General features: G+C 36.1%; 2 protein-coding genes across 3 annotated transcripts in view; one reads left to right on the plus strand and one right to left on the minus strand.

Moving 5' to 3' along the window:
* Window positions 1–26179, plus strand: part of ACAD11 (acyl-CoA dehydrogenase family member 11) — a 93299-nt gene that overhangs the window by 33063 nt on the left and 34057 nt on the right. For both annotated transcript variants that reach the window (XM_003992118.6, XM_045037594.1), the window contains 4 exons: window positions 6454–6531; window positions 7284–7422; window positions 12429–12536; window positions 13907–14005. In XM_003992118.6, coding sequence (XP_003992167.2) covers window positions 6454–6531; window positions 7284–7422; window positions 12429–12536; window positions 13907–14005 — 424 coding nt within the window. The remainder of the gene's footprint in view (window positions 1–6453; window positions 6532–7283; window positions 7423–12428; window positions 12537–13906; window positions 14006–26179) is intronic.
* Window positions 14367–20301, minus strand: ACKR4 (atypical chemokine receptor 4). The gene is made up of 2 exons (XM_003992117.6): window positions 19227–20301; window positions 14367–16270 (listed from the first exon to the last, which is right to left on the minus strand). The coding sequence occupies exon 2, from the start codon at window positions 16259–16261 to the stop codon at window positions 15209–15211; it is 1053 nt and encodes a 350-aa protein (XP_003992166.1). The 5' UTR covers window positions 16262–16270; window positions 19227–20301; the 3' UTR covers window positions 14367–15208.

Below are 26179 nucleotides of genomic sequence, written 5' to 3' on the forward strand. Positions count from 1 at the left end.
AGAAATTATAATGGTTTGATTCTAGTCCATTCCTTCTACAAGTTAGATGGTCATGGGCAAATAACTTTAATTCTCAGTACCTCAGTCTTTTAATCTGTGATGTGAATAGATATGAGTAGATATACAATAAATTCTCATTTTAATTTTCCATGATTCTGAGAAGTCTAGAGCTGGACTGACAAAATCAAATAGGAAACTGAAAAAGCCCAAAATTCTTTCAATAAAAATATTGAGTTGATATGTGTTTATAAGGCAGTTACTATTGTTGCTTGAATTACATAAATATTGTTGCTTGAATTACATTGTTAGTAAAGATCTGGCATGAGATTAATTTTGCTGACCAAGTAGGGTATAGTTTTTATTTTTTGTCTTTTGTTTTTTAAAGAAAATGCTACTGGGGCGCCTGGGTGGCGCAGTCGGTTAAGCGTCCGACTTCAGCCAGGTCACGATCTCGCGGTCCGTGAGTTCGAGCCCCGCGTCGGGCTCTGGGCTGATGGCTCAGAGCCTGGAGCCTGTTTCCGATTCTGTGTCTCCCTCTCTCTCTGCCCCTCCCCCGTTCATGCTCTGTCTCTCTCTGTCCCAAAAAATAAATAAATGTTGAAAAAAAAATTAAAAAAAAAATAAAGAAAATGCTACTTAAATATGAGGAAGTTCTTTCTAAAATAGTCACCTCTTACATGTGTTCAGTGATTAAGAAGATATCACTTTGGAAACTTTATGAACTAATAAGTACATATACAATTTTGAGTTTTAAAATTCTGAACTTTTGGGTGTTAAAAAGGAAATGCAACACTTTTGGTTCAAAATGGCAGTCTGAATTCAGCATTTATCTCCTTTCCCTCAAATAAAATCCCATTAACAATAAAGAAATTTGTTTAAAGAAATAGCATAAAATGCTAAAAGCTCAAAAACAGAAATGGGACACATCAGAGGACTAAAGGTTTTGAAAAGAGAATGGAAATTGGATTTGGAAAGCAGAATGGATCATACCAAAGAATAACCTTTAACAGAAAAAGCCACATCTTAAAATCATTTTGAAATAAGAGAAGGCTGTAGCACAGGCGGTAACTTTTTTCTTTTTTTTTTTTTTTAATTTTTAATGGAGTCTCCTGTGATTGGCTGGTATGGAGAGCAAGAGTGAGAAGGAAAAGAGAAATCAAGTTGTTTGACTAATTAACTTGCAAGTGGGCCATGGGGTTAGGTCTCTAACACTCCTGAATAGTAGTGGCATTTGCTTCAAATGAAAGGCTGTAAGAGTACTTTAAAAAAGTAAGTGATCAGCTTAGACTTATCATGGTGATCATTTCATAATGTGTATAAATGTCAAATCACTATGTTGTACATCAAAAGCTAATGTAATACTGCGTGCTAACTATACTCCAATTTTAAAAAAGACAAAACAAAAAACAAAATGAGGAAATTGAGGCCAGAGAAATTCAGCAAGTTGCCTAAATCAAAGAGAGAAGGAAGCCAATGTGGAACAGTGTGGAAAACCTGGATCTTAGAGTTAGAGCATGGGTTCTTATTCAGACTTTGCCTAAATTCTACCTTCAGCAAAAAACTTACTTCAAACATTTGACAAACACTGAGCACCTCTGTATGCTGGTCACTGTGCTAGATGGTGGGGACATGGTGATATTAAATCTTATTAAGCATGACAATATTAAGCAAAGTTGATATCTTCACAGTCAAATGCAAGAGGAAGACAAACAGTGAATCAGCAGTAACAACACTAGTTAATATGCATTAAGAACTTACTCCTCTGCCAGATACTGTACCAACAACTCATGTACACGTACACTGACTCACGTAATGCTTGCTGAGGGGATACAATTATTACTCTGGCTTGAAAATGAGTCAGAGAACATTTAAGCTATGAGTAATACATTTAGAACTCGAAAGAAAGAAAGAAAGAAAGAAGAAAGAAAGAAAGGGGGGAAGGGAGGAATGAAGGAAGGAAAAGAAAGGGATGGAGGGAGGAAGGAAGAGGAGGGAAGGAGGAAGGAAGAAAGAGAAAGGACAAACTGAAAAGAAAGAAAGAAAGAAAGAAAGAGAAAGAAAGAAAGAAAGAAAGAAAGAAAGAAAGAAAGAAAGAAAGAAAGAAAGAAAGAAAGAAAAAAGAAAGAAAAACTAAAAAGAAAGAAAGAAAGGAAGGAAATGAAAAAGACAATAACAGCAACAACAAATTATCTGTTTCAAAGAAGCCAGGGCTTCAACATGAGGGTTAGTCTTCTAGAGTCCTCCATTTTTGGCTTTTTTCTTTCTTTTTTTAGTGGGGGTATGGTGTAGACCCCCAGCTTGCCTGTCAGTTTGCCTGATTCCTATCTACTCACCCTAAAATGAAGCATATTTGTTGACATGCTTGTGCTTGGAACCAGCTGATTATTCGAAAGAGAGGCCACAATTGGCAGAAGAAACCAAGTAGCCTTGCTCTTTCATTTATAGATGTGAATGGGAATCAAAGGAAACATGCAGCACAGGAAAGAAGTATCACAAATTGGCTTGTGATACATCTGCTGAACTTAATAGCATGCAGCTATGAAAATATTTACAAAGAATTTTCAATGTAAAAGAAAATGCTTTCTTATAAGTAAAAAGCAGTCTATAGCTTTAAAGGGAAGATTGTCAATATTTTGTGTGGCAAGGAAAGCAACAATCATTTTTTCGTTGCAGATTGTTCAGATCTAGAATACATCCACACATAATAATGTGAACTTTTTCTTCCATTAAAAATCTTAAACTGGGATGCCTGGTTGGCACAGTCAGTGGAGCATGTGACTCTTGATTTCAGAGTTGTGGGTTTGAGTCCCATGTTGGGTATAGAGATTGCTTGAAAATAAAATCTTTGAAAAAAAAATCTTAAACCGACATCTGTAAAAATGTTTTATCCTGTAGAATGATTCTGAACAATACTAATCCCTGTCTGTGAACATTGACATTTGAAATGATATCTGGAGAAAAGTAATTACCTTTCTCAAAATGGGAGGGAGAAAAGTCTATAAAATTCTATCCAATATTATTATAACTAAGTTTGTAAAAATTAAAAATCATGTCTAGAAAAAAAATGTCTAGAAAGCAAGATTATGTCACATAATGCACCAGTTTTTTAGCAATACACATCTTTAGTAAGACTCTTAATGAATTTTTCATAATACTTTTACATATTTTTCCAAATTTTTATAATGGGGAAAAAATAAGCTTCATTTAAACTATTCAAATGACCATGGAAATTCCTTGGATATCTTAAAGTGAGAACATAAGAACCCATTACTTATGAAAATGTTAAAAGGCAGTTCTTCCTAATTAATATGGATAAGGAGTCCTAAAAAATAGCATGTAAAACAGGAACTAGCAACATGTTCTTGATAACACACTTTTAACGTAATGATAACGTTAGCCATATTTTCCTACTCAGTGTAATAATGTACTGGTAAAGAACTATTGTTGCTTCTTTCTAATAGACTTAAGTTTAAAGTGAAAAACATATTATATGGAAAATTATTTGTAGGCTCAGATTTAAGATTCTGAACCAACATACTTCAAAGCCGCATCTCAATCAGTGAATGAGGAAGTTAGATGTTAAAGGTGTTATTCGGGGAGAATTGATCAGGCACCAAACTTATTTTCTGCTTCCTTCTGTTTTTCATACTCTAAGAACTAAAGAGAACTTCATTCTGATGAGATATTTTAATTCTGACTCCTGCCATACCAACAAATAGATTTTGCAGATCTCTTGAATGGATAGACTTTACAATAGGAATTTTTAAATCACACAAGTTTTTAAATAATTATATAAACATTGGCATATTTTAACTTCTCAGAACTGTAGTATCATAAACTGTAGTATCATAACTTCTCACAAACTGTAGTCAGAGATGAGGAATTTGTAAATGTATTGCATAATATATTTCTTATCAAACACAGTAACATTGACTATTTCCACGGCAATACGAGGGATGGAAATAATAAACAACCCTAAACAGGAAATCTCCAATTTAACTGACTTCCTGACACAAATGACAAATGCTGTTTATCCTATTGGCTTTGAAAGAGCTGTCCTTTGTCTTCTTGAAGTTTTCACTAAATACATCAGTACCCTGGACTGCCATGCTTTAATAAAAAGAACATTTCTGGGGGCGCCTGGGTGGCTCAGTCGGTTAAGCGTCTGACTTCAGCTCAGGTCATGATCTTGCAGTCCGTGAGTTCAAGCCCCACGTTGGGCTCTGTGCTGACAGCTCAGAGCCTGGAACCTGTTTCAGATTCTGTGTCTTCCTCTCTCTCTGACCCTCCCCCGTTCACGCTCTGTCTCTCCCTGTCTCAAAAATAAATAAATGTTAAAAAATTAAAAAAAAAACATTTCTGAATATTATATGACTGTAAAGTGATAGAACAATTTTAGAAAATGATTTTGTAATGTGGGCTTGTGACAATATTCATAGCCTTTAATCTAGTAATTGTACTAGCCTAAGTGTAAAAAAAAATAAGTACAGAGATGAATAATAGCAAATATTGGAGAATGCCATCATAGACCGTATTTTAGTTCATCTTGATTCTTTTAGTTGCACAAATTAGAAATTATTGTTACTGTTTTATGTAGCTAGTTTTTTAAAACTTTTTTAAAGTTTACTTATTTATTTTGAGAGAGACAGAGACAGCATGAGTCGGGAAGGGGCAGAGGGAGAGGGAGAGAGAATCCCAGGCAGGATCTGCAGCACCATCAGCACAGAGCCTGACGTGGGCTCGAACCCATGAAACTGCGAGACCATGACCTGAGCCAAGACCAAGAGTAGGACACTTAACCAACTGAGCCACGCAGGTGCCCCATACATAGCTAGCTTTTAATTTAGATTTACCCATATATTTATCACTTTATTTACTGTTTCTTCTTGTAACTCAGATGTTTCTTTAACGATCAACTTTCTTTAATGAGAATCTGCTAGTAACCTTTTATTTGATAGTTCTTTTTATTCCTTTTTTTTTTTTTTTTTTCTGCTCAGGAGAGGGAACTAATGATTCAGATTCCTTGTCTCTCTGTCTCTCTGTTTCTTTATTTCTAATGCCTTTTTTTTTGTCCTAATTCTTGAAAGATTGTTTTATTGGATATAGAATTCTAGGTTGACAGTTACTTTCTCTCAGCAAATGAAGGCGTTGTCCCACTGATTTCTGGCTTCATTTGTTGCTCTGGGAAGTCAGTTCTCAGTCTTACTTGTTTATCAGTGATCTGTCCTCCCCTCCTCTTTCTCCTCTTAAGAGCTTTTATTTTTCTTTGGTGTTGTATAGTTTGTGCTTTGGCTTTACTTTGTTTTCTGAATTTGAAGATTGGTATCTTTCATCAGTTCTAAAAACTCAGAAGTAAATTTTTCCAGTATCCCCTCTTGTTATACTCTTGATCTTGGGCCCTAGTTAGACTGATGTGAGAACATTTCTCTATTTCCATCATATCTCTTAATCATTCATATTTTCCTTCTATTGAATTTCTGTGCCTCCTTCATAGAAAGGAGTAATTTCTTCATGTTTTTTCTTCCAAATTATTTTTTTTCTGCTATATCTAATCTACTTTTCAACCATCCATAGAACAGTGGTTCTCTCAAAAGTTGGAGAGTGTCAGAATTGCCAAAGCTAGTAAAGAATACAGAAGCCCTAGGCTCATTGAAGTAAAAAAGGTCATGGATTCTTGTCTTTTCACCAAGTGCCCCAAGTGATTCTGATACCAATGGTGTTTGAGAACAACTGCCATTGAATTTTTAATTACCATGGTTTTTCTTTTCCCAAGTTGCATTTGGTTCTTTTCTTTTCTTTTCTCTTTTTTTTTTTTTTGGTTCTTTTTCAAATTTGGCTTATTCTGATAACCCTTGTCATACTTTTAATTCCTTCCTTTATTCCTGAAATCTATTGGACACAAATACTTTATATTCTGTATCTGATTATTAGTTTGTAGTCTTTGGAGAGTGTGAGTCTGTTAAACTGTTGGTTTTGCTAATTTTTGCTAATGGTGGCTTGAAACAAGTACTTTAGCAACACTTGAAAACTCAGGCTTCTTTATCTGACCTTTGAGAAATTTCCTTATTTTTCTTCTGACACAGCTATTCATTACTACATGTATTTTTAAAATTATTTTAAATATTTTCTCTGGCGTTTTTAGTTGTTCTGCTTTAAGAGGGGTTCTTGTGACCATCCAGTGTGCTGTGTTGCTAAAATTGGAACATTCAAACCTTAGTACAAGATTTTGTAAGGCTGTCATCTAATATTGAGGCAGCATAATTTTGTGAGCAGCAAACCTCTAGAATTTTTTATACTCCTATATCTGGCTTCAGAAAGAAATATTACTGATCAAATAGCAGCTTTAAAAACCTCTTCATCTAAATATGTTTACTTTGGATATTAGCAGCTTATGGCATTATTTACTTTGTATTACCTTTAGCTAATGAACTTTTTTCTTGTTATTACTTTAAGGAGGTAGTTGAGTTCTATGTTCAAAATGAAAATTCAGTGGACAGATGGAAAAAACCTTTAGTGATTGATAAACTCAAGGTAAGAAAATAAGAAAACCTTTAATAATGGAAAATTTATATACAGGTTTTGTTTTTTTTTTTTAATGCAGGTGTTTTTCGTTTGTCTTTTGAGACCTCAGTTTGTTATTTGCTGTTGTTCTGTATGTAGTGAATAAATACATCAATAACTTTTTAAAAAGAAAATATAGAATATGTAGTATGCAAATTAGGCTACATAGTGTTTTGTGTATGGTATGTGATGAAGACAGAGACAGCCTCTTAGAGCTGTTCAAAGAAAAAATATGATCAACACCACTGACTACCATCTGTCACTCAATTGAGACAGAAGTCAAGCAAGACATTTGTCCCACCTGGGCTCAATCTAAATTTGATGTTTTTAAATCTTAACCACCACACACGTAAGAAACTGAACTGTGCAAAATAGTATGTGTGGCATAATTATACTCAAATGTGGGAGATTCTGTAAGAATTCTGTAAGATTCTGTAATCATAATTCTGTGATTCAGTAAGAAGTACCCAAGAAAGCAAATTTAGTTTTTCAGCCAAATCTAGGGAAACTTGGAGGAAAAGGCATTTCTTTAATGCCTTTTGATTGTTGTTTTATAATGAATTAATAACTATTTGGTTTCACACACTGTAGGATAAATGAAATAAATAATTTCATAAGTGTTTTTAAATTGCAAAAAGTATAAATAACAATATCTTTTAAAAATAAACTATTTTAGTTCATGGTAAATTATGATCACACTGGTGTATTCATCACCTTGGCAGGAAATGGCCAAAGCAGAAGGCCTCTGGAACTTGTTTTTGCCAGCTGTAAGCGGTCTCAGCCAGGTGGACTATGCCTTGATTGCTGAAGAAACAGGAAAATGCTTTTTTGCTCCAGATGTCTTTAACTGCCAAGCACCAGGTTACTACATTATTTAAAAACAAAACTTTCTCAGATATTTTGAGGAGTGTTTGAAATTTGTCTATTTTATAACAGGAAGTTTTTCTACACAAAATCATGGATTTATAAACTTGTCTGTAGTTTTACTTTTCACTTACTTTGATTTAAATATTAAAAAATGGACCCAGTGTCCTCATTGGATTATTCTTTGGTTAAACATCATTACATTAAGAGTATTAGTGAATAGAGATCACCACCAAAGGGATTGCAGTATAAGGATTGCAGTTTCATGATTGGGTATTGGATATTTCTATGGCTAGTTGGAATGGCTAGAGAGTTCTAACTCTTTTGGTTAGCCTGTCTCTCCATCTATTCACTAATTATTTAGTGTTCTAGATCCTTGGGATATATCAAGGAAAAAAATACACAAAAATTCCTGCCCTCATGGAGCTGATATCCTAATGGAGGGAAACAGAAATAAATAATAAATATAGGGGCACTTGGTGGCTCAGTCAGTTAATCATCCAACTCTTGATTTTGGTTCAGGTCATGGTCTCACGGTTTATGGGATTGAGCCCTGTCAGGGTCTGAGCTGACAGTGCGGAGCCTGCTTGGGATTCTCTCTCTCCTTTCTTTTTGCCCCTCCCCTGCACTCTCTGTCTCTCTCAAAATAAATAAATAAACATTAAAAAAATAATAATAATAGGGGCACCTGGGTGTCTCAGTCAGTTAAGCATCTGACTTCAGCCTAGGTCATGATCTCACAGTTTCTGAGTTTGAGCCCCACATTGGGCTCTGTGCTAACAGCTTGAGCCTGCAGCCTGCTTCAGATTCTGTGTCTCCCTTGCTCTCTCTCTGCCCCTCCCCCACTGGCACTCTGTGTGTGTGTGTCTCAAAAATAAATAAACATTAAAAATAAATAAATAATATAGTAAGTAATTAAATTATGTAGTAAGTTTGAAGATGAAAAGTGCTTTGGGAATAAAAAACTTAGGGTGGGGGGGAGTGCTGGAATGCTAGGGAACAAGAAATGCAAATTACAATTTAACATGGAATGGTCAGGATCAGCCTTACTGAGAAAATGACATTCGATAAAGACTTAAAGAAGATGAGAGAGTTAGCCATGCTGATATCTGGGAGAAGAATTTTCATAGCAGAGGAAACAGAAAATGCAAAGACCCTAAGACAAGAGTGTGATTGGTGTATAGCCAAGGAGGCCAGTGTAGTAGGGAGACTAGTAAGAGAAGATAGCAGAGAGGAAAGGGCATTATAGGGGAGGTAATGGCTTCTACCTTCTGTGAAATGGGAAGCCATGGGAGATTTGAGCAGAAGAGTGACAAGATTAACTTCAGCTTTAAAAGAATCACTTTGACTACTATGTTGAGAATTAACAAAACGAGGGAAGGAAGGAAGCAGGGAGTCTCTTGTAATAATCCTAGTTAGAGATGATGGGGATTTGTTTGTTCTGGTATCAGTGGAATAGAAGTGGAAAGATTCTAAATATATTTTGAAGGAAGAGCAAAGAGGATTTCCTGATTGGATATGAGGGAGTCAAGGATGCCTCCAAAGGATGCCATTAAAAATTGGAAGGATAAGGAAAGAAGGCCAATTTTTCTTTAAAAAGGTAATATGGAAGGTATAAACCTAGAATGTAGTCTGTAGAAGATGTTTTCAAACCTGAATTTGCCAAAGAACTGGCTAAGGAACTTAAAAAACAAATTCACAGGCTCCATTCCTGAAGATTTGATTCAGTAGGTCTAGGGTAGACCCTGTAAATGTCTTTTGTTTTTTCCCCCCAAGTTACTTTAGTTATTCTGTTGCTACTAGTCAAGGAATAACATTTTATTGTAGAAGGATGATGGTATGATATCCTATGTTGTCACTGCACAAGTTAGACCTTGATACTGCCTATTGTGCTTATTGTATGGCCCTAGTGCTAAAGCTCTCTCAAAAAGGGTTAATGAAGGATGGAACTGCCAAAAAGAAGAATATTGGATGTCTGAGAGAAAACACAATATGGTTGCATAGCACAGTGTTTGCACCTGGACTTTAACTCTCATTTATTTCCAACTATTAAGATAGTTCATGGACTTCTGATGATGGTTGAACTTATCCCTGACGTGGTAAGTGGAAGGAAATCCTCTTCAAAACACCAGTTTATCAAATTACTGCTGTACTACATTTTAATCTAATAATGAGGCTATTGTAAAAATCAAGAAATCTATCCTAGAATTTCTAAAGATTTCATCTCATTTGTGTGAAGCTATTATGTTATGCTACAAAGGGGGCATAATTTCATGGAAGGATTACTGGTAGTCTTTTATTTAGAACTTTTTTTATTGCTACTCATAGTAAGAAATATATTTCATATTGTGACCCAGTATGTAGCCTATGTAGTTTTATGTGTATATTCGTGGATGGATGGATTGTACAAGGCGGGGGGCGGGGGGAAGACTGAAAAAGAGTTTCGTGAAATAATAGTTTCCCTTATTGCATGCAACATATTCAGATATTTTCCACTGAGTCTAATCTAATGTATTCTATTTTGATCTATTTCATTTTTTAAAGAATGTTAGCCATATTCTATTAAATTTATTGCATGACCTACTAATGGGTCATAATATGAAAAATAATGCCACAGAAGACTTCCTCTGTAGACACTGCTCTGCCACTATTTCTTCATTTGACCCGTGAACTCACTTTTCACTGGAAGGTCTTTTTTCTAGCATTAAAATTTCTAGTATTAAAGTTTCATGAGTCTATTAGTTGTATTATCTAAATGACATCACCGTTCTGCTGAAATTTTTAAATTGGCCAGGAAAATACATTTTCTTTGACCGAAGTTTGATCAGCAACTCTCCTTAGCAAACAAAGATGTGTAAAACTCTAAGTAGAACACTAGGCGTTTACCCTTTGTGGTGGAGCTATCTTCATGAAGCCCTTGGGGATTGGGTTTTGGAGCATTTCCAGAGCAGATGAAGAAGGGAATGTAACTGATGTCAATTAAATACTTTGGGAGTTTTCTTAAGTATAAAAGATGAATTTCTACTCAAGCTTCTCAAATAGTTCTAAAACCTTATGGGAACCATATGTAGCTTTCCAATTTGTCTTTTGTTTTTTTGCCCTTCATTAAGTCATACAGTATTATATATTGGGATATTGAAAATAGGAATTTTTTAGAAATGTTTATTGATTTATTTTGAGATAGAAAGAGCACCAGCGGGGGAGGTGCAGAGAGAGGGAAAGAGAGAGAATCCCAAGCAGGCTCTGTGCCATCAGTGCAGAGCCCCACATGGAGCTTGAACTCACAAACTATGAGATCATGACCCTAGCCGAAATCAAAAGTTGGACGATTAACCGACTGAGCACCCCAGGTGCCCCTGAAAATAGCAATTTTTAATTCTAAAGCTCTTACTAGAAAATTTGGGGGCCTTTGGGCTGATTTTGGGGCTGGTGATTTTTTTGTAGAAATAATTTATCTAGGCTTTTTCCCATCCTGTAAAATATAACTTTGTTTTGCCAGCTTCTCAGAATAAACTGATAATTTTTGGAAAGATCTAATTCAGTATTTACTTCATTTGAACTATAACAAGAAACAATTTTTTTTTTAATTTTTTTTTTTAATTTTTTTTCAACGTTTATTTATTTTTGGGACAGAGAGAGACAGAGCATGAACGGGGGAAGGGCAGAGAGAGAGGGAGACACAGAATCGGAAACAGGCTCCAGGCTCCGAGCCATCAGCCCAGAGCCTGACGCGGGGCTCGAACTCACAGACCGCGAGATCGTGACCTGGCTGAAGTCGGACGCTCAACCGACTGTGCCACCCAGGCGCCCCAAGAAACAATTTAAAATAAGCAAAGAAAATGATGAGTTTCATTAATTATAACTGAGGACTCATTTTTTCCCTCATTCAAAAAGCTTTTAAGCTTTAACAAATTTTAAGAATTTGTTCATCTATACGAATTTTGTGCATTTTAGTATAACTTTGGCTCTGTTAGTAGTGTCTAACCAGAGTGCAAACATATTTTAAGAGACTTAACATGGATTTAACTCAGTTTTCATAGGCATTTCAGTGACTATCCGTAATGTCATTTTAAGAGGTGATATTGAAAAATGCTTCCTCAAAATTTTGAGTAATCAGTTTTCAAAGGAAGGGTTTCAGATAACATTTTTTGAAGTTTGATAGGAGTGAATATCAGAGGAAAGCCTCTAGAGCATTTTGCTCCATAGCAGACATGAAGTATTCTTTTTCTTATATGAGAATGATACTAGTGTATCAGTCACTGAACAACACCCTCTGATGTGTTGGAAAGGGTCTTTGAAGTTATCTGCCGTCACTTTCTATCAGGGATTCTGTGTTTAGCATTCTCGAGATTCGATCTGGTACTTTTCTAGATGGTAGGGGGCACACAGAAGTAAGAGCATTGGTAGAGGTAGAGACAATTACTCTGTGAGTTCAGAGGAAGGAGATATTTCTGACTGGGTAATCAGAGATTCTTCACAATGCAAGTGGCTCAGAAGCAGGAATTTACTTAGGAATGATGGGTAGATTTGTACTTGAGAGAAGGCTTGGCACAAGCAAATGTATGAAAGTTAGAAAGCACAGTGTATGCTTGAGGAACAGGAGTCTCAGTGCTGGATTCTCAATAGAACATGTAATGATAATTGTTTTCCAGGAGCCATCACTCCTAGCAGAGCATATTTGCAAGAGAGCCGGGAAAGATTAAGCCAGTAAATTGTTTCCCTTAGTCCTAATTGAGTCAGCCTTCATTAGAGCCATGCTTTATTGAGATGAAGCAGACAAGTGTGTGTAATTCACAAGTTGAATAAATGTGCACCAAATGCCATATACTTATAATAACTATTTATGGAATATCTTCATTATAAATTATATTTACATTTCATGTTTCAAAATATTTTTGTTAGCAAATACTTAAAAGGTACATGTGTGTATATTGTCAACATAAGTTTGGATTTCGTATTGATAAATTTTTAAACGTAAAAGAAATGTTTTTTCTTATGTATAGACACAGGGAACATGGAGGTGCTCCACCTATATGGAAGTGAAAAGCAGAAGCAGCAGTGGCTTGAGCCTCTTCTTCAAGGAAACATTACGTCCTGCTTCTGTATGACAGGTAAAAGCAAATCACGGTTCTTCCCTTGTGCAGAGAGTTATCCTGGAGCTATTATGGATGAGCTAAAGAAAGGAGGGAGATGCCTCTGTGTTTCAGGCAAATTCACCCATGGCTAGAAATGTAAATATGATTGTTTTGAGTGCAGTTTCAAATTTTTGGATTTTTAAATGTGCAGAATAAAATTGCCCTCCCATTTGGGAGGATACCACAGCTGATGTTTTCTGGCTGTCTACTTTAGCCATTTAGTGCAGAGTAAACCTAACTTCATAATCTTTTGACTAGCATTTCAAAAATTGTTATCTCTGGATATTTAATATCTTTTTTTCCCTTATGATGAAATACTCATATTTGTGATAATTTTATGTTGATACAAAATATTTAACCCTGCCATAAACCTAGAAAAATAGAACATTCACCAATGCTAGTCACATTGTTCAAATTATGTTCATTAGGGAAGTAAAATTAGGGGCATGTTATTGAAAAAGGGTTTGGTACCATTTGTACATAGGAAACAGCAATAACGAATTCTTCAAAGGAAAAAGTCATTCTATAGTTGAGTTTAGAATTAAACTATATGTCATCTGGCCATAATTCTGGCCAGATTTTAAACTCTTCTATAATACTGCATATGTTTATAATAGCAAAACTGATCTTCATTTAAAATCAGTAAGAGGCATTTATTGAACACCTATAGTATGATGTGTTTTCTACAAAGCACTAATTGGAGGTTACAGAGCAAGTACACCGCTCCGTCTAAAGGAACTGGGTCTCTAGTTTTAGAAATAGAATACACAAAATATCTGAAGGACCCATTTTAAAAAGCAGGATATTAACAAGTGCACATTACTATGATTGAGGGCTAGCCTTTACATTCTGAAATGCCATATAATAAAGCAGTTGTGTAAGGGTGTCCCATGAAAAACTTTCTGAAGACATTGTGTTGAGCATGCAGAATAAATTGGTGAGATGGAATTCTCAAGGCATAGTTAGAAATTGTCTAAAATAGTAAATTATATGGAAATCTGACTTGTAAGAATTTAGTATATTTCCACTGTGGGAAATAAAGAACAACATTTTAATCTAGTTTTGATGTTTGGAGAACGGATTCCATGAGTTATCTCAAATCACATACCAGTGAGGGAGCCAAGAACACAATTCAGATTGCTGATCCCAGTGTTCTAAATTCATTCTTCCAATGTACACTTTTTGAATACCTGTTATGTGTAGGTTATGGGAGGACCAGGGTGGGATGGGGGGAAGGAAAGGAACATGCCTCTATCCTCAAAGAGTTCACATTTCCTTATTTAAAGTCTCTTTTGTAAGTAGATGATGTCTGCCTGCCCATAAATTCAACCTTTGCTTATTTATAGAGCCCGATGTAGCTTCAAGTGATGCCACAAATATTGAATGTAGCATCCAACAAGACGGAGATAGCTATGTAATTAATGGCAAGAAATGGTGGAGCAGTGGTGAGTATTCAGATCCATCCTTTGTGCAAGGTGCTGTGCTAGAATAACGTGATACATAGTTATTAGTTTTGTGATCATAGTTCCTTAAATTCTGCCTTTAAAAGCATATTGAAATTTAGAAATATTTGCTAAAAAGAAAAGTAATTTTAAAATAACGTATCTTGATTTGGTGATATTTAAGAGCAAAAAACATGTCTTTTTTTCAGTTTTACAATTCACAATTTTTTAAGGTTTATGAGAGAAAATTCATACCCGCGCACACTATTTGTGATCATGGTAATTTCTATCAAAATTAAATTTTAATAGGGATATATTAAATGAAATATAATTTATAAATAATTGTATTTAAAGAGATAAGATGTACATGTTATTAGAAATCATTTATTGTGTCACGTTTCTTCATTGCTTAAAAATACAAGTGCTTAAGCAAAAAAATAAGAATCTATACATGAGAAAATGTATTCTTAACCCTCGGTAATAGACTCACATAAATGGATGAGCCCTTTAGGAAGTCATAAAATTGGAACCTGGGTAAATATGATTATCTAAAGATTTCTTCTAGAGTATACATGTAAATCTAATAAGATAACCAAGTTATTATTAAAGAAAGTTGACATCATGGAAGCAAATTATGTGTTCAGAAATTTAGCAGGGATAAAAAGAAAAAGAAAAAGAAAAAAAAAGAAAAAAAATTTTACCAGGAATGTATTAAAAGGGCCATTAAAGCTTTTTATGTATTTTTTTATTGTTAAATTGTTATTCTGTCTGGCGTCTTACGAAATCACAAACTACGAAATGGGAAAAAAGGATTAAATTTTGCTGTATAGTTATTCAAGTACTGAAATTATGCAGTGAAGTCATTCTTATATTAAAATTTAGATCATTTAAAATAATTATAAATGCTCGTTTATATAAGCCTCTGTATTAATCTGTTTCAGATGGCCTAATTTATAGCATAGTGTTTTCATTATTAATATCTGTTAATACTATTTTCCTATATTGTTAATGTTAAGTTCATGTTTTGTGCACTTGTGATTTCATTTCCTCTTCTTCCTGGCTGCTACATTCTCCCATCCTCCCCCACCTTTTGATTGTTATAAGTTGGCACCACAGTGTTTAACATTTAAGTTTCAGAATAAAGCAGATGTTTTCTCTGGGGAGAAGCATCATTCATGTGAATCGAAGCAAGAGACAGTTTTACATTTAAATGCTAAAAGTACTGGTTGGCTCTGTAGGATCTTCTGAGTCAAAAGGAATCTCGTCCACGTTTTGTCTTTGTCTTCTCCAGGACCCATATTTCTTGGCAACTTTCATGATGTAGTTTTTAAACGATGCTCCCATAAAAACATACAGGACTGGGTTGAGGCAGCTGTGAAAGAGTGCGATGCTCTCTGTGATTTGGATGGCAACATCCATGCGTTTGCTCATGTCACAGTCAGTGATCAGGGAGTAGATGATGTCTATGACTTGGCAGAACCTGACAATGTTATAAGGCAGCTGAGTGACAATGAAAACTATCACCACCGTGAGCAGAACTTTGAGGGGTCGAGATTTTTTAATGTTGGGCATCCTGATGAGTGTCCTTGCTGTGACAAAGTAGCATACTCCCATAATAAGAAAGGGTATTACAAATCCAATGCAGATTTCCAACATTTGAATTGATGCTTTCACTGATGTTCCTAGGTGATATGGAAAGATGGGAATGCACCTAGCCTTGTGATTTACTGTATAAAAAACCAGCTGTGGTATACTCAGCAAGATGGCAACCATCCAGACAAAGAAACAGATAAGCCAGCATGGTTTCCCCACTCCTGATTGACTTGGGGCTTTCGTTACGGCCCAATATCTGTCTATGCTGATACAAGCCAGAAACTGCATTCCAGAGACGAAATTGACAGTGTACAAGGCTGAAGTGACTTTGCACATGATTCTCCCTAAAACCCACCCATGAACTGCATTAACTGCCCAAAAAGGCAGAGTAAATAGAAGGAGTAAATCTGCCACTGCCAAATTCAGGATGTACACATCTGTTTTGGTTCTCTGTTTCTTGTAATAGGCATAAATCGCCACTACTATGGAATTGCCTGCAATTCCAATGATGAAAGCTATTGTGAAGAAGGCAGGCAGGAAGACTTTTGCAAATTTTCTGACTTCTTCTTTTATACAGATCACTTCATACTGACTATAGTCATGAGTGCCATTCACTTCATTTTCCTCATAATAGTAATCTGTTGACTGGTTGTGTTCCAAAGCCATGGCTCCAATCTAAATGTCAAAAGGAATACAGAATATTCATTTTAATATTGTTTAAAAGGAAACAATTTTTGATCTAGCATGTATTTGTTCTTTTACTCAAGAATAGATTATTGGGGCACCTGGGTGGCTCTATCAGTTAGCATCCGACTCTTGATTTCGGCTCAAGTTATGATCTCACAGGCACAGGAGTCAGGCTCCATGCTGATTGTGGAACCTGCTTGCGATTCTCTCTGTCCTTCCCCACTTCAGCATACACACACACTCACTCACTCTCTCTCTCTCTCTCTCTCTCTCTCTCTCTCTCTCAAAAATAAATAAATATTAAAAACAACAACAAAAACTAGAGAATAGATTGTTGCCATAACATAGGTGAGACTGAATCTGCCACTCTTTGAAATTTGAAACCTTTTAATGGAAACCACTTAGGAATATATCCCCAAGGTTATTTTTTCATCCTTTGGTTTTACAAATCTGTGTGTAAGAGCTAGGATTTAAACATGAAAGATAAAATTAATACCCTGAGGAATTTTCTTAGTCATTAAACCCTAAATGAAAGTAATGACTTTTATGTAAAAACAGTTGGGTTTTTTTTAAGGTTTTACCTTTTTAAGTAATCTCTACACCCAATATGGGGCTTGAACCCACAACCCCAAGATCAAGAGTCACATCCTCTACCAACTGAGCCAGTCAGGTACCCACAAAGTAGTTTTTAACATATGAAAAATTAGATTTCAGCAAAAGGAATAACAATGCTATTATTTTTTACATATACAACTTTGTGATTCTTGTGCAGTATATTGTCAGTAAATTAAATTGTTCATCTAAAATAAAATTATTTTCAGGGAGCCAGGTGGCTCAGTCAGTTGAGTGTCCGACTTCGGCTCGGGTCATGATCTCACCATTCATGGGTTTGAGCCCCACCTTGGGCTCTGAGCTGTCAGCACAGAGCTGCTTCGGAGTCTGCTTTGGATTGTGTGTCTCCCTCTCTCTCTGCCCCTCCCCCGCTCACACTTTGTGTCTCTCTCAAAAATAAATAAACATTAAAAAAGACAGAACATTGTTCAAAAAATTAAACATCAAAAAAATAAAATATTTTTCTGGGGCGCCTGGCTGGCTCCGTCAGTTAAGCATCCAACTCTTGATTTCAGCTCAGGTTATGATACTACCGTTCATGAGTTCGAGCCGTGTCACGCTGCGCACTGACAGGCAGAGTCTGCTTGGGATTCTCTCTCTCTACCCCCCTTTTTCTCTACCCCTCCCCTGCTTATGTGCACATGCATTTTCTCTGAATAATAAATTAAAAAAAATTTTTTCTTACTGCCACCAGAGCTCTATCTCTAAAATGTCAATCTGTCACTCTTCTGCTTAGCTCTCCCCTAAAAGACACATTTCTTCACCTGAAAGATAGGATCCAAGCTCCTTAGCATTATGCCCAAGACTCCCTCCCTAATGTGGTCCTACCCATGGTTCCTGCTACATTTCTCTACTATGTGCCTTACGCTGTAGACAGTAATAGTACTCATTTGAAGCACTTTGCTGGCATACACATGCTGCAGCACATATCTTCATCATTACTCATTCTGTTCCTTTATCTGATAGACTCTTTCCTGCTCTTCCCTTAAAGGGCCACTTCCTCCTCAGTTAAGCTGGATCTCGCCTTGTCAGAAGACTTTCCTGATCCAATAGCTATATCTCCATACATACCTACATTCACTCTTAGAGAATGGACCCCATCCTATGGAAATGATGGGTTTCCTAGACTACCTTTTCCCTCTGTGCTTATGTTCCCTAAGAGTGTGACTTGTTGGGTTTATGTTTCTAATTAATACCTTGGAGAGTGCCTGGCACACACTAGGTGCTCAGTAAATATTTGTTAAACTAAAGGTTTTACCAGCAGAGGTATAAAGCTATTACTCTAGAATGGATAGATGATGTGCCAGGAATCTTCTTGTCTCATCACTAGTTATTTTACTATATTGGTTATTAACACCCTATAGAAGTAAGATAAGCTTGCACAGAATTCACAAGTTTTTAAAAGTATATAAAAATTACTTTCGGTGTTTTTATTTTAGTGCTGAGTTTTGTTTTGCTCCTTCCTTACCCGTTCTGTTTCCCTTTGATTGCTTTTGTACTTGGAAGAATCTCTAACATTCTTATGGAATCATTAATGAAACTACTATTTTTAAAACAGTGTGCCAACTTGTACATTTTCAAAAGAATGTTTTTATTCTTACTAACCCTTTTTGGATAGTAAAGCAAAGAAGGCCCCCCCAAGGAAATATGCCACATAGAAGAACTTCTTTCGTTATGTAAAAACCAGGTGCTAACAATCTAAAATGACTATTTTTATCCTTAAGGTTATTTGAAAAGTTACAATCTGGAAGACCATTCTCATCATCATTTTCTTATGTGTTAATTATTAACACAGTATGCACTTTGTTCTTTCTTTCTCATTCATCACAAATCTTGGACCTGGTGATAAGGAATAACATGCCCAAATAATACAAGACATTAAGGAAATATATTTTTAAATAAGAATCTTGTTAAAAATATGAGTAAGTAAAACAAGGACTGGCAGTTATTTGCAGCCATGATCCTTTGGCAGATATATAGGAATACATTTTATATGTCTTTATAATTATTACCAGAACAAAAAAAAAGATAGCATTTCTAAAACAAAGTAGAAAAAAAAGGTAGAGCAAAACTTATTTTCTCATTAACAAAGCTGTATAGGCAAGTAATGGTATTAAAATAATACCAGAAATAAAATATTTTCATCCTGCTATTTTCAGATTTAAGTTTTAAGATTAAAGTGCATAGCTGCTTTTAAATAGCTCTTTTTTGCACATATAAACGTTCAGACTTTTATGCATCAAGACTCCCTCCACATAGGTAAATATACAAAGTCTTTGGGCTTTAAAAAACAATCTTATCCAAGTTAGAATGAGAAAAAGAAAACACCAACCTGTTTCAGTGGGCAGAGAGGAGCAGTCTTGAGTGAAGACTAAAATCAAATGACCTCTTTAACTCAAGCTACTTTTGTTTTCGTTTTACACCCCGCCTTTGTCTTGCATCCAAGAGGGCTTTCCTGAAATTTAACCTTGTGAGCACTTGATCTTTTACTTTTTGTATAACCATCCTGGAAGTCAAATCCAAGTTCTTAAGTGTCCTAAGATACAAACTTGAAAGAATTCCATCTTGTTTCAAAAACTACATAACTTTCAAAGTTTCCACTTAGATGAAGGGAACAAGAATGTGTCTGCAGCTGAGGAACCAATCGCCAAACTGAAAGAATTCACCCTGAGAGTCAAGGCAGCTAATGAGCGCTCATAGGTAGCATCTAGAGAAATAACTTGTAAAAGTTATTTTGTCTAGAAAAGAAAAATGGCTTTACCTCAGAAAGTTATCTTTTTGAAGACTGAATTATTGCAGACTAAATTCTGAGTAACAACTAGGCATTTATAGAACTTAATATTTTTATGCCACATCATTTAATATTTTACTTAAACTATTAAAGTACTCTTAGCTTTGCTATATTTCTTCTTTGTCCTTGACGCCAGAGTTAAGTCTTTCCCCATGACTTAAACTCTCTTGCCTTCTTGTAACCTTTTTCTTCAAAGACCAGCATACAAACCTTCAAAATCCTTTTGTCTGGGGACATTGTTTTTCCCATGCTAACAAACAAATGAAAATGAGAGAAGAAATGCATGCAGATTAAGCCCTTGGGGGTATATTTGAGCTTGACTTTCCTTACATTTGCATTAATAATTCCCTTTATTTCCTTTCTCCTGCAAGACTAGGTAGGCTCAGTCTCCACCTGCAGAAGTCCTTTTAGAGGAATGTCACTTTTTCTGCAAGCAGTTGATCAGTCTCTTGTTAATTCACAGAAAAGAGGCTCTAAGTCACTGGGCCTTCATCTTCCTTCATCTTCCCACAGTATAAGTCTGAGAGTACTGCCAGTTTCTCCTTGTAATCCACCACCCTTTTAGAAAGTCATTTGCATGCAGCTAAACCAGCTCGGGGGCACACACACACACACACACACGCACACACAGTGCCTGGATTTGTGGTGTTTGTCATTTTCCAATGTGTAAATACTCCCACCCTGGCCAATTTTAAGGTATCAATGTGAAGTCACTGAAGGCAAGGTTGCTAAGAGGGGAGCATTAATTATAAGCTCTCCTGAGCAGGCTCTAGCACACTTATTCAGAAAGAGGCATCTCTTCTTACCACGACTGATCATTAGTCTCTTGCTGACAGACACTGCACTTAATGTTATCCTGCCTGTCTAGACTATCTGGTTTTTCTCCTCCTCTTACCTCTTGTTGTTTTTTTGTTTTGTTTTTGTACAAATATAAATATTTATTTAAAATGAGAGATGCGGGGCGCCTGGGTGGCTTATTTGTGCAAGCATCTAACCTCGGCTCAGATCATGATCTCGCAGTTCATGAGTTTGAGCTCAGAATCAGCTCTCTGCTGTTTGCACAGAGCCTGCTTCAGATCCTCTGTCCCCTTCTTCTCTGCCCCTCCCCTGCTTGTGCTCTCTCTCAAAAATAAACATTAAAAAAAATAGTTTTTGATGAGAAATATATCACAACAAGCTATAAAACTTAAGAGGCCAACAAACACCAAAACTTAAAGAAAAATCCTCAAGAAAATATTTTAGGGCTCCTGGATGGTTCAGTCGGTTAAGTGTCCGACTTCAGCTCAGATTATGATCTCACAGTTCCTGAGTTCCAGTCCCGTGTTGGGCTCTCTGCTGTTCTCATAGAGACTGCTTTAGATCCTCTGTCTCCCTCTCTCTCTCTCTGCCCATCCCCTGCATGTTCTTTCTCTCTCTCTCTCTCTCTCTCTACAATAAAATAAGCATTAAAAAAAGAAAATGTATTAATAAACTGCCTGACACATCTCAATAGTACTATTTTTCTAGAATTTTTCAGCTACACATCCTTTTCCTCCAACTTTAGATATAGTTGACAATTAAAAATTGTTTATATTTAAGGTGTACAAATTGATAATTTGATACATGTATACATTGTAAAATATTGACCCTAATCAAGGAAATTAACATTGTCCATCACCTCACGTAATTACTTTTTTGGGGGTGATGGGTAAAAAACTTAAGATCTCCCCTCTTAGCAAATTTCAAGTATACAATATAATATTGTTAACTATAGTTACATGATTGTACCTTGGATGTCCAGAATTGACTTCTCTTGCATAACTGAAACTTTTTGCCCCTTGAACCGCATCTTCCCATATGCCCCTAGTTGCATACCCTTTGATCACTTCTTCAGTTTTGTAATTTTGTCATCTGTTTTCCATGAGAATAGAAATATACTTCACAGGCAGGTGAACTTGCTCTTTGTGTTACTACTGCAGGTTTTTGCCCTCATGAACATAAACGTTCATATCCATTCTATTTCGTGTGATTTCTTCCAAAAATGTATGGTGCATTTTGTTTTTTGTTTTATTTTTTAAATTTTTTCCAGTAAAGTTAACATAGTGTTATATTAGTTTCAGGTGTACAGTATAGTGATTCATCAATTCCATACATCACCTGATGCTTATAACAATTGCAATCCTTAACCCCCATCACCTATTTGACCCAACCCTCCCATCTCCCCTCTAGTAACCATCACTTTGTTCTCTATAATTAAGATTCTGTTTCTTTTTTTTTTTTTTTATTCTCAACTTGGTTAACATACAGTGTAGTCTTGGCTTTAGGAGGAGAATCCAATGATTCATCACTTACGTATAACACCCAGTGCTCATCCCAACAAGTGCCCTCCTTAATGCCCATCACCCATTTTTCTCACCCCCTTACTCCCATCACCTCTCAGTTCTCTGTATTTAAGAATCTCTTATGATTTGCCTCCTTCTTTGTTTTTATCTTATTTTTCCTTCTCTTCCCCTACGATCATCTGTTAAGTTTTTCAAATTCCACACATGAGTGAAATCATATGATACCTATCTTTCTCTGACGTATTTCACTCAGTGTAATACCCTCCAGTTCCATCCATGTTGTTGCAAATGGCAAGATTTCATTCTTTTTCATAGCTGAGTAGTATTCCTTTGTAAGTATATACCACATCTTCTTAATGAATTCATCAGTTGATGGACATTTGGGCACTTTCCATAATTTGGCTGTTGTTGATAGCACTGCTATAAACATTGGGGTTCATGTGCCCCTTCAAATCAGTACTCATGTATCTAATTCCTGTTGGATAAATTCCTAGTAGTGCAATTGCTGGGTCAAAGGGTAATTATACTTTTATTTTTTATTTGTTTAATTTATTTTCTTAATGTTTATTTTTGAGAGAGAGGGAGAGACAGAGCATGAGTGGGGAAGGGCAGAGAAAGAGGGAGACACAGAATTCTAAGCAGGCTCCATGCTCTGAGCTGTTAACACAGAGCCCAATGCAGGGCTCGAACCCACAAACCACGAGATCATGACCCGAGCCAAAATCAGTCACTTAACCTATTGAGCCACCCAGGTGCCCCAGGGTAATTCCGTTTTTAATTTTTTGAGAAACCTCCATACTGTTTTCCAGAGTGGCTGCACCAGTTTGCATTCCCACAAACATAAGATTCCGTTTCTTGATTTGCCTCTCCCTCTCTTTTTTTTTCTCTTTGCTCATTTTTTTAATTATTATTTTCAAAAATTTTTTTATGTTTATTCATTTTTGAAAGAGAGAGAGCACAGGCAGGGGTGGGGCAGAGAGAAAGGGGGACACAGAATGTGAAGCAGGCTCCAGGCTCTGAGCTGTCAGCACAGAGCCCGACACAGGGCTTGAACTCACAAACCGCGAGATCATGACCTGAGCCGAAGTCAGACGCTCAACAACTGAGCCACCCAGGTGCCCCATATTATTATTATTTAAAGTTTATTTATTTGAGACAGTGAGTGTATGAGCCAGAGAGGGGTAGAGAGAGATGGAGACAGAATCCCAAGCAGGCTCCACATTGTCAGTACAGAACCCCACATGGGGTTCAAACTCACAAACTATGAGATCATGACCTGAGCCAAGATCAAGAGTTGGATGCTTAACCAGCTGAGCCACCCAGATGCCCCTCATTTGTTTTATTTCTTAAATGCCACATTTGAGTGAAATCATATGGTATTTGTCTTTTTCCAAGTGATTTATTTCACTTACTATTATACTCTCTAGCTCCATCCATGTTGTTGCAAATGGCAAGCTTTCATTCTTTTTTATGGCTGAATAATATTCCACTGTATACATATATAGGACTTCTTTATCCATTCATCAATCAGTGGACACTTGGGCTGCTTTCGTATCTTGGCTATTATAAATAATGCCGCTATATTGGGGCGCCTGGGTGGCCCAGTCGGTTGAGCATCTGACTTCGGCTCAGGTCATGATCTCACAGTCTGTGAGTTCGAGCCCCGCATCGGGCTCTGTACTGATGGCTCAGAGCCTGGAGCCTGCTTCCAATTCTGTGTGTGTGTGTCTCTCTCTCTGCCCCTTCCCTGCTCATGCTCTGTCTCTCTCTGTCTCAAAAATAAATAAAAACATTAAGAAAAAAAAATTTAGAAAAAAATAATGCCGCTATAAACACATAGGTACATGTATCCCTTTGAATTAGTGATTTTGTATTCTTTGGGTAAATAACCAGAAGTGCAGTTGCTGGACTGTATGATAGTTCTATTTTTAACTTTTTGAGAACATCCATACTATTTTCCATAGCAACTCCATCAGTTTGCATTCCCATCAACAGTGCAAGAGGGTTCCTTTTTCTTCACATCCTCACCAGCAATGTTGTTTTTTGTGGTGTTTTTAGTCATTGACAGGTATGAGGTGATATCTCATTGTAGTTTTCATTTGCTTTTCCCTGATGGTAAGTGATGACAAACATTTTTTCATGTGTCTGTTGGCCATCAGTATGTCTACTTTGAAGAAATTTCTGTTCAAGTTTTCTGCCCATTTTTAACTGGATTATTTGTTTTTTGGGTGTGAGGTTTCTTGTTTTGTTTTTTAAGTAGGCTCTGTACCCAGCACACAGCCCAATGTGGAGCTTGAACTCACGACCCTAAGACCAAGACCTTAGCTGAGATCAAGAGTTGGATCCTCAACCAACTGAGCCACCCAGGTGCCTGGGTGTTGAGTTTTATTAATTTTTTATAGATTTTGGATATTAACCCTTTATCACATATGTCATTTGCAAATATCTTCTCCCGTTCTATAGGTTGCCTTTTAGTTTTGTTGATTGTTTCCTTCACTGTGTAAAAGCTTTTTAGTTTGAAGTAGTCCCAATAGTTCATATTTGCTTTTTGTTTTCCTTGCCTCAGAAGACATCTAGAAAGAAGTTGGTATGGCCAAAGTCAAAGAAGTTACTGCCTGTGTTCTCTTCTAGGATTTTGATAGTTTCAGGTCTCACATTTTAGGTCTTTCATCCATTCTGAATTTCTTTTTGTGTATGGTATAAGAAAGAAGTCCAGTTTCATTCTTCTGCATATAGCTGTCAAGCTTTCCCAACACCATTTGTTGAAGATACTGTCTTTTTTCCATTGGATATTCTTCCTGCTTTGTTGAAGATTAGTTGACCATATAGTTGTGGGTCCATTTTGGGGTTTTCTAGTCTGTTCCATTGATCTATGTGTCTGTTTTTGTGCCAGTACTGTACTGTCTTGATGACTACAGCTTTGTAATATAGCTTGAAATCTGGAATTGTGATGCCTCTAGCTTTTTCTTTTCAAGATTGCTTTGGCTATTCAGGGTCTTTTGTAGTTCTGTACAAATTTTAGGATTGTTTTTTCGAGTTCTGTGAAAAATGCTGGTGGTATTTTGATAGGGATTGCATTGAATGTGTAGATTGCTTTGAGTAGTATAGACATTTTAACAATATTTGTTCTTCAATCCATGCACATGCAATATTTTTCCATTGCTTTGTGTCCTCTTCAATTTCTCTCATAAGTATTCTATAGTTTTCAGAGTACAGATCTTTTACCTCTTTGGTTAGGTTTATTCCTAGGTATCTTATTATTTTTGGTGCAATTGTAAATGGGATTGTTTTCTTAATTTCTCTTTCTGCTACTTCATTATTAGTGTATAGAAATGCAACAGACTTCTGCATATCAATTTTGTATCCTGCAACTTTACTGAATTAATTTATCAGTTTTGGTGGAAGCTGTAAGGGTTTTCTGTGTGTAATATCATGGCATCTGCAAATAGTGAAAGTTTTACTTCTTCCTTACCAATTTGGATGCCTTTTATTTCTTTTTGTTGTCTGATTGCTATGGCTAGCACTTCCAGTAATATGCTGAATAAAAGTGATAAGGATGGACATCCTTGTCTTTTTCCTGACCTTAGGGGGAAAGCTCTAGGTTTTTCCACATTGAGTATGATGTTTGCTGTGGGATTTTTATATATGACCTTTATTATGTTGAAATATGTTCCCTCTAAACCTACTTTGTTTGAATGTATGTTGTACTTTTGTCAAATGCTTTTCCTGCATCTATTGAAATGATCATATGGTTTTTATCCTTTCTCTTATTGATGTGATGTATCACAATTTTTTTGTGAATATTGAACCACCCTTGCATCCTGGGAATAAATCCCACTTGGTTATGGTGAATGATTTTTTTTAACCTGTTGTTGAATTTGGTTTGCTAGTATTTTCTTGAGGATTTTTGCATCTATATTTATCAGAGATATTGACCTGTAGTTCTCTTTTTTTTTTTTTTTGTGGCATCTTTATTTGGCTTTGGTTTCAGGGTGATATTGGCCTCATAAAATGAATTTGGAAGTTTTCCTTCTTTTTTTTTGGAATAGTTTGTGTAGAATAGGTATTAACTCTTCTTTAACCGTTTGGAAGAATTTGCCTCTGGAGCCATCTGGTATTAGGCTTTGTTTGACTGATTCAGTCTCCTTGCTGGTAATCAGTCTGTTCAAGTTT

This window comes from Felis catus, chromosome C2 (genome assembly GCF_018350175.1).
Source record: "Felis catus isolate Fca126 chromosome C2, F.catus_Fca126_mat1.0, whole genome shotgun sequence".
NCBI classification, from domain to species: domain Eukaryota; kingdom Metazoa; phylum Chordata; class Mammalia; order Carnivora; family Felidae; genus Felis; species Felis catus.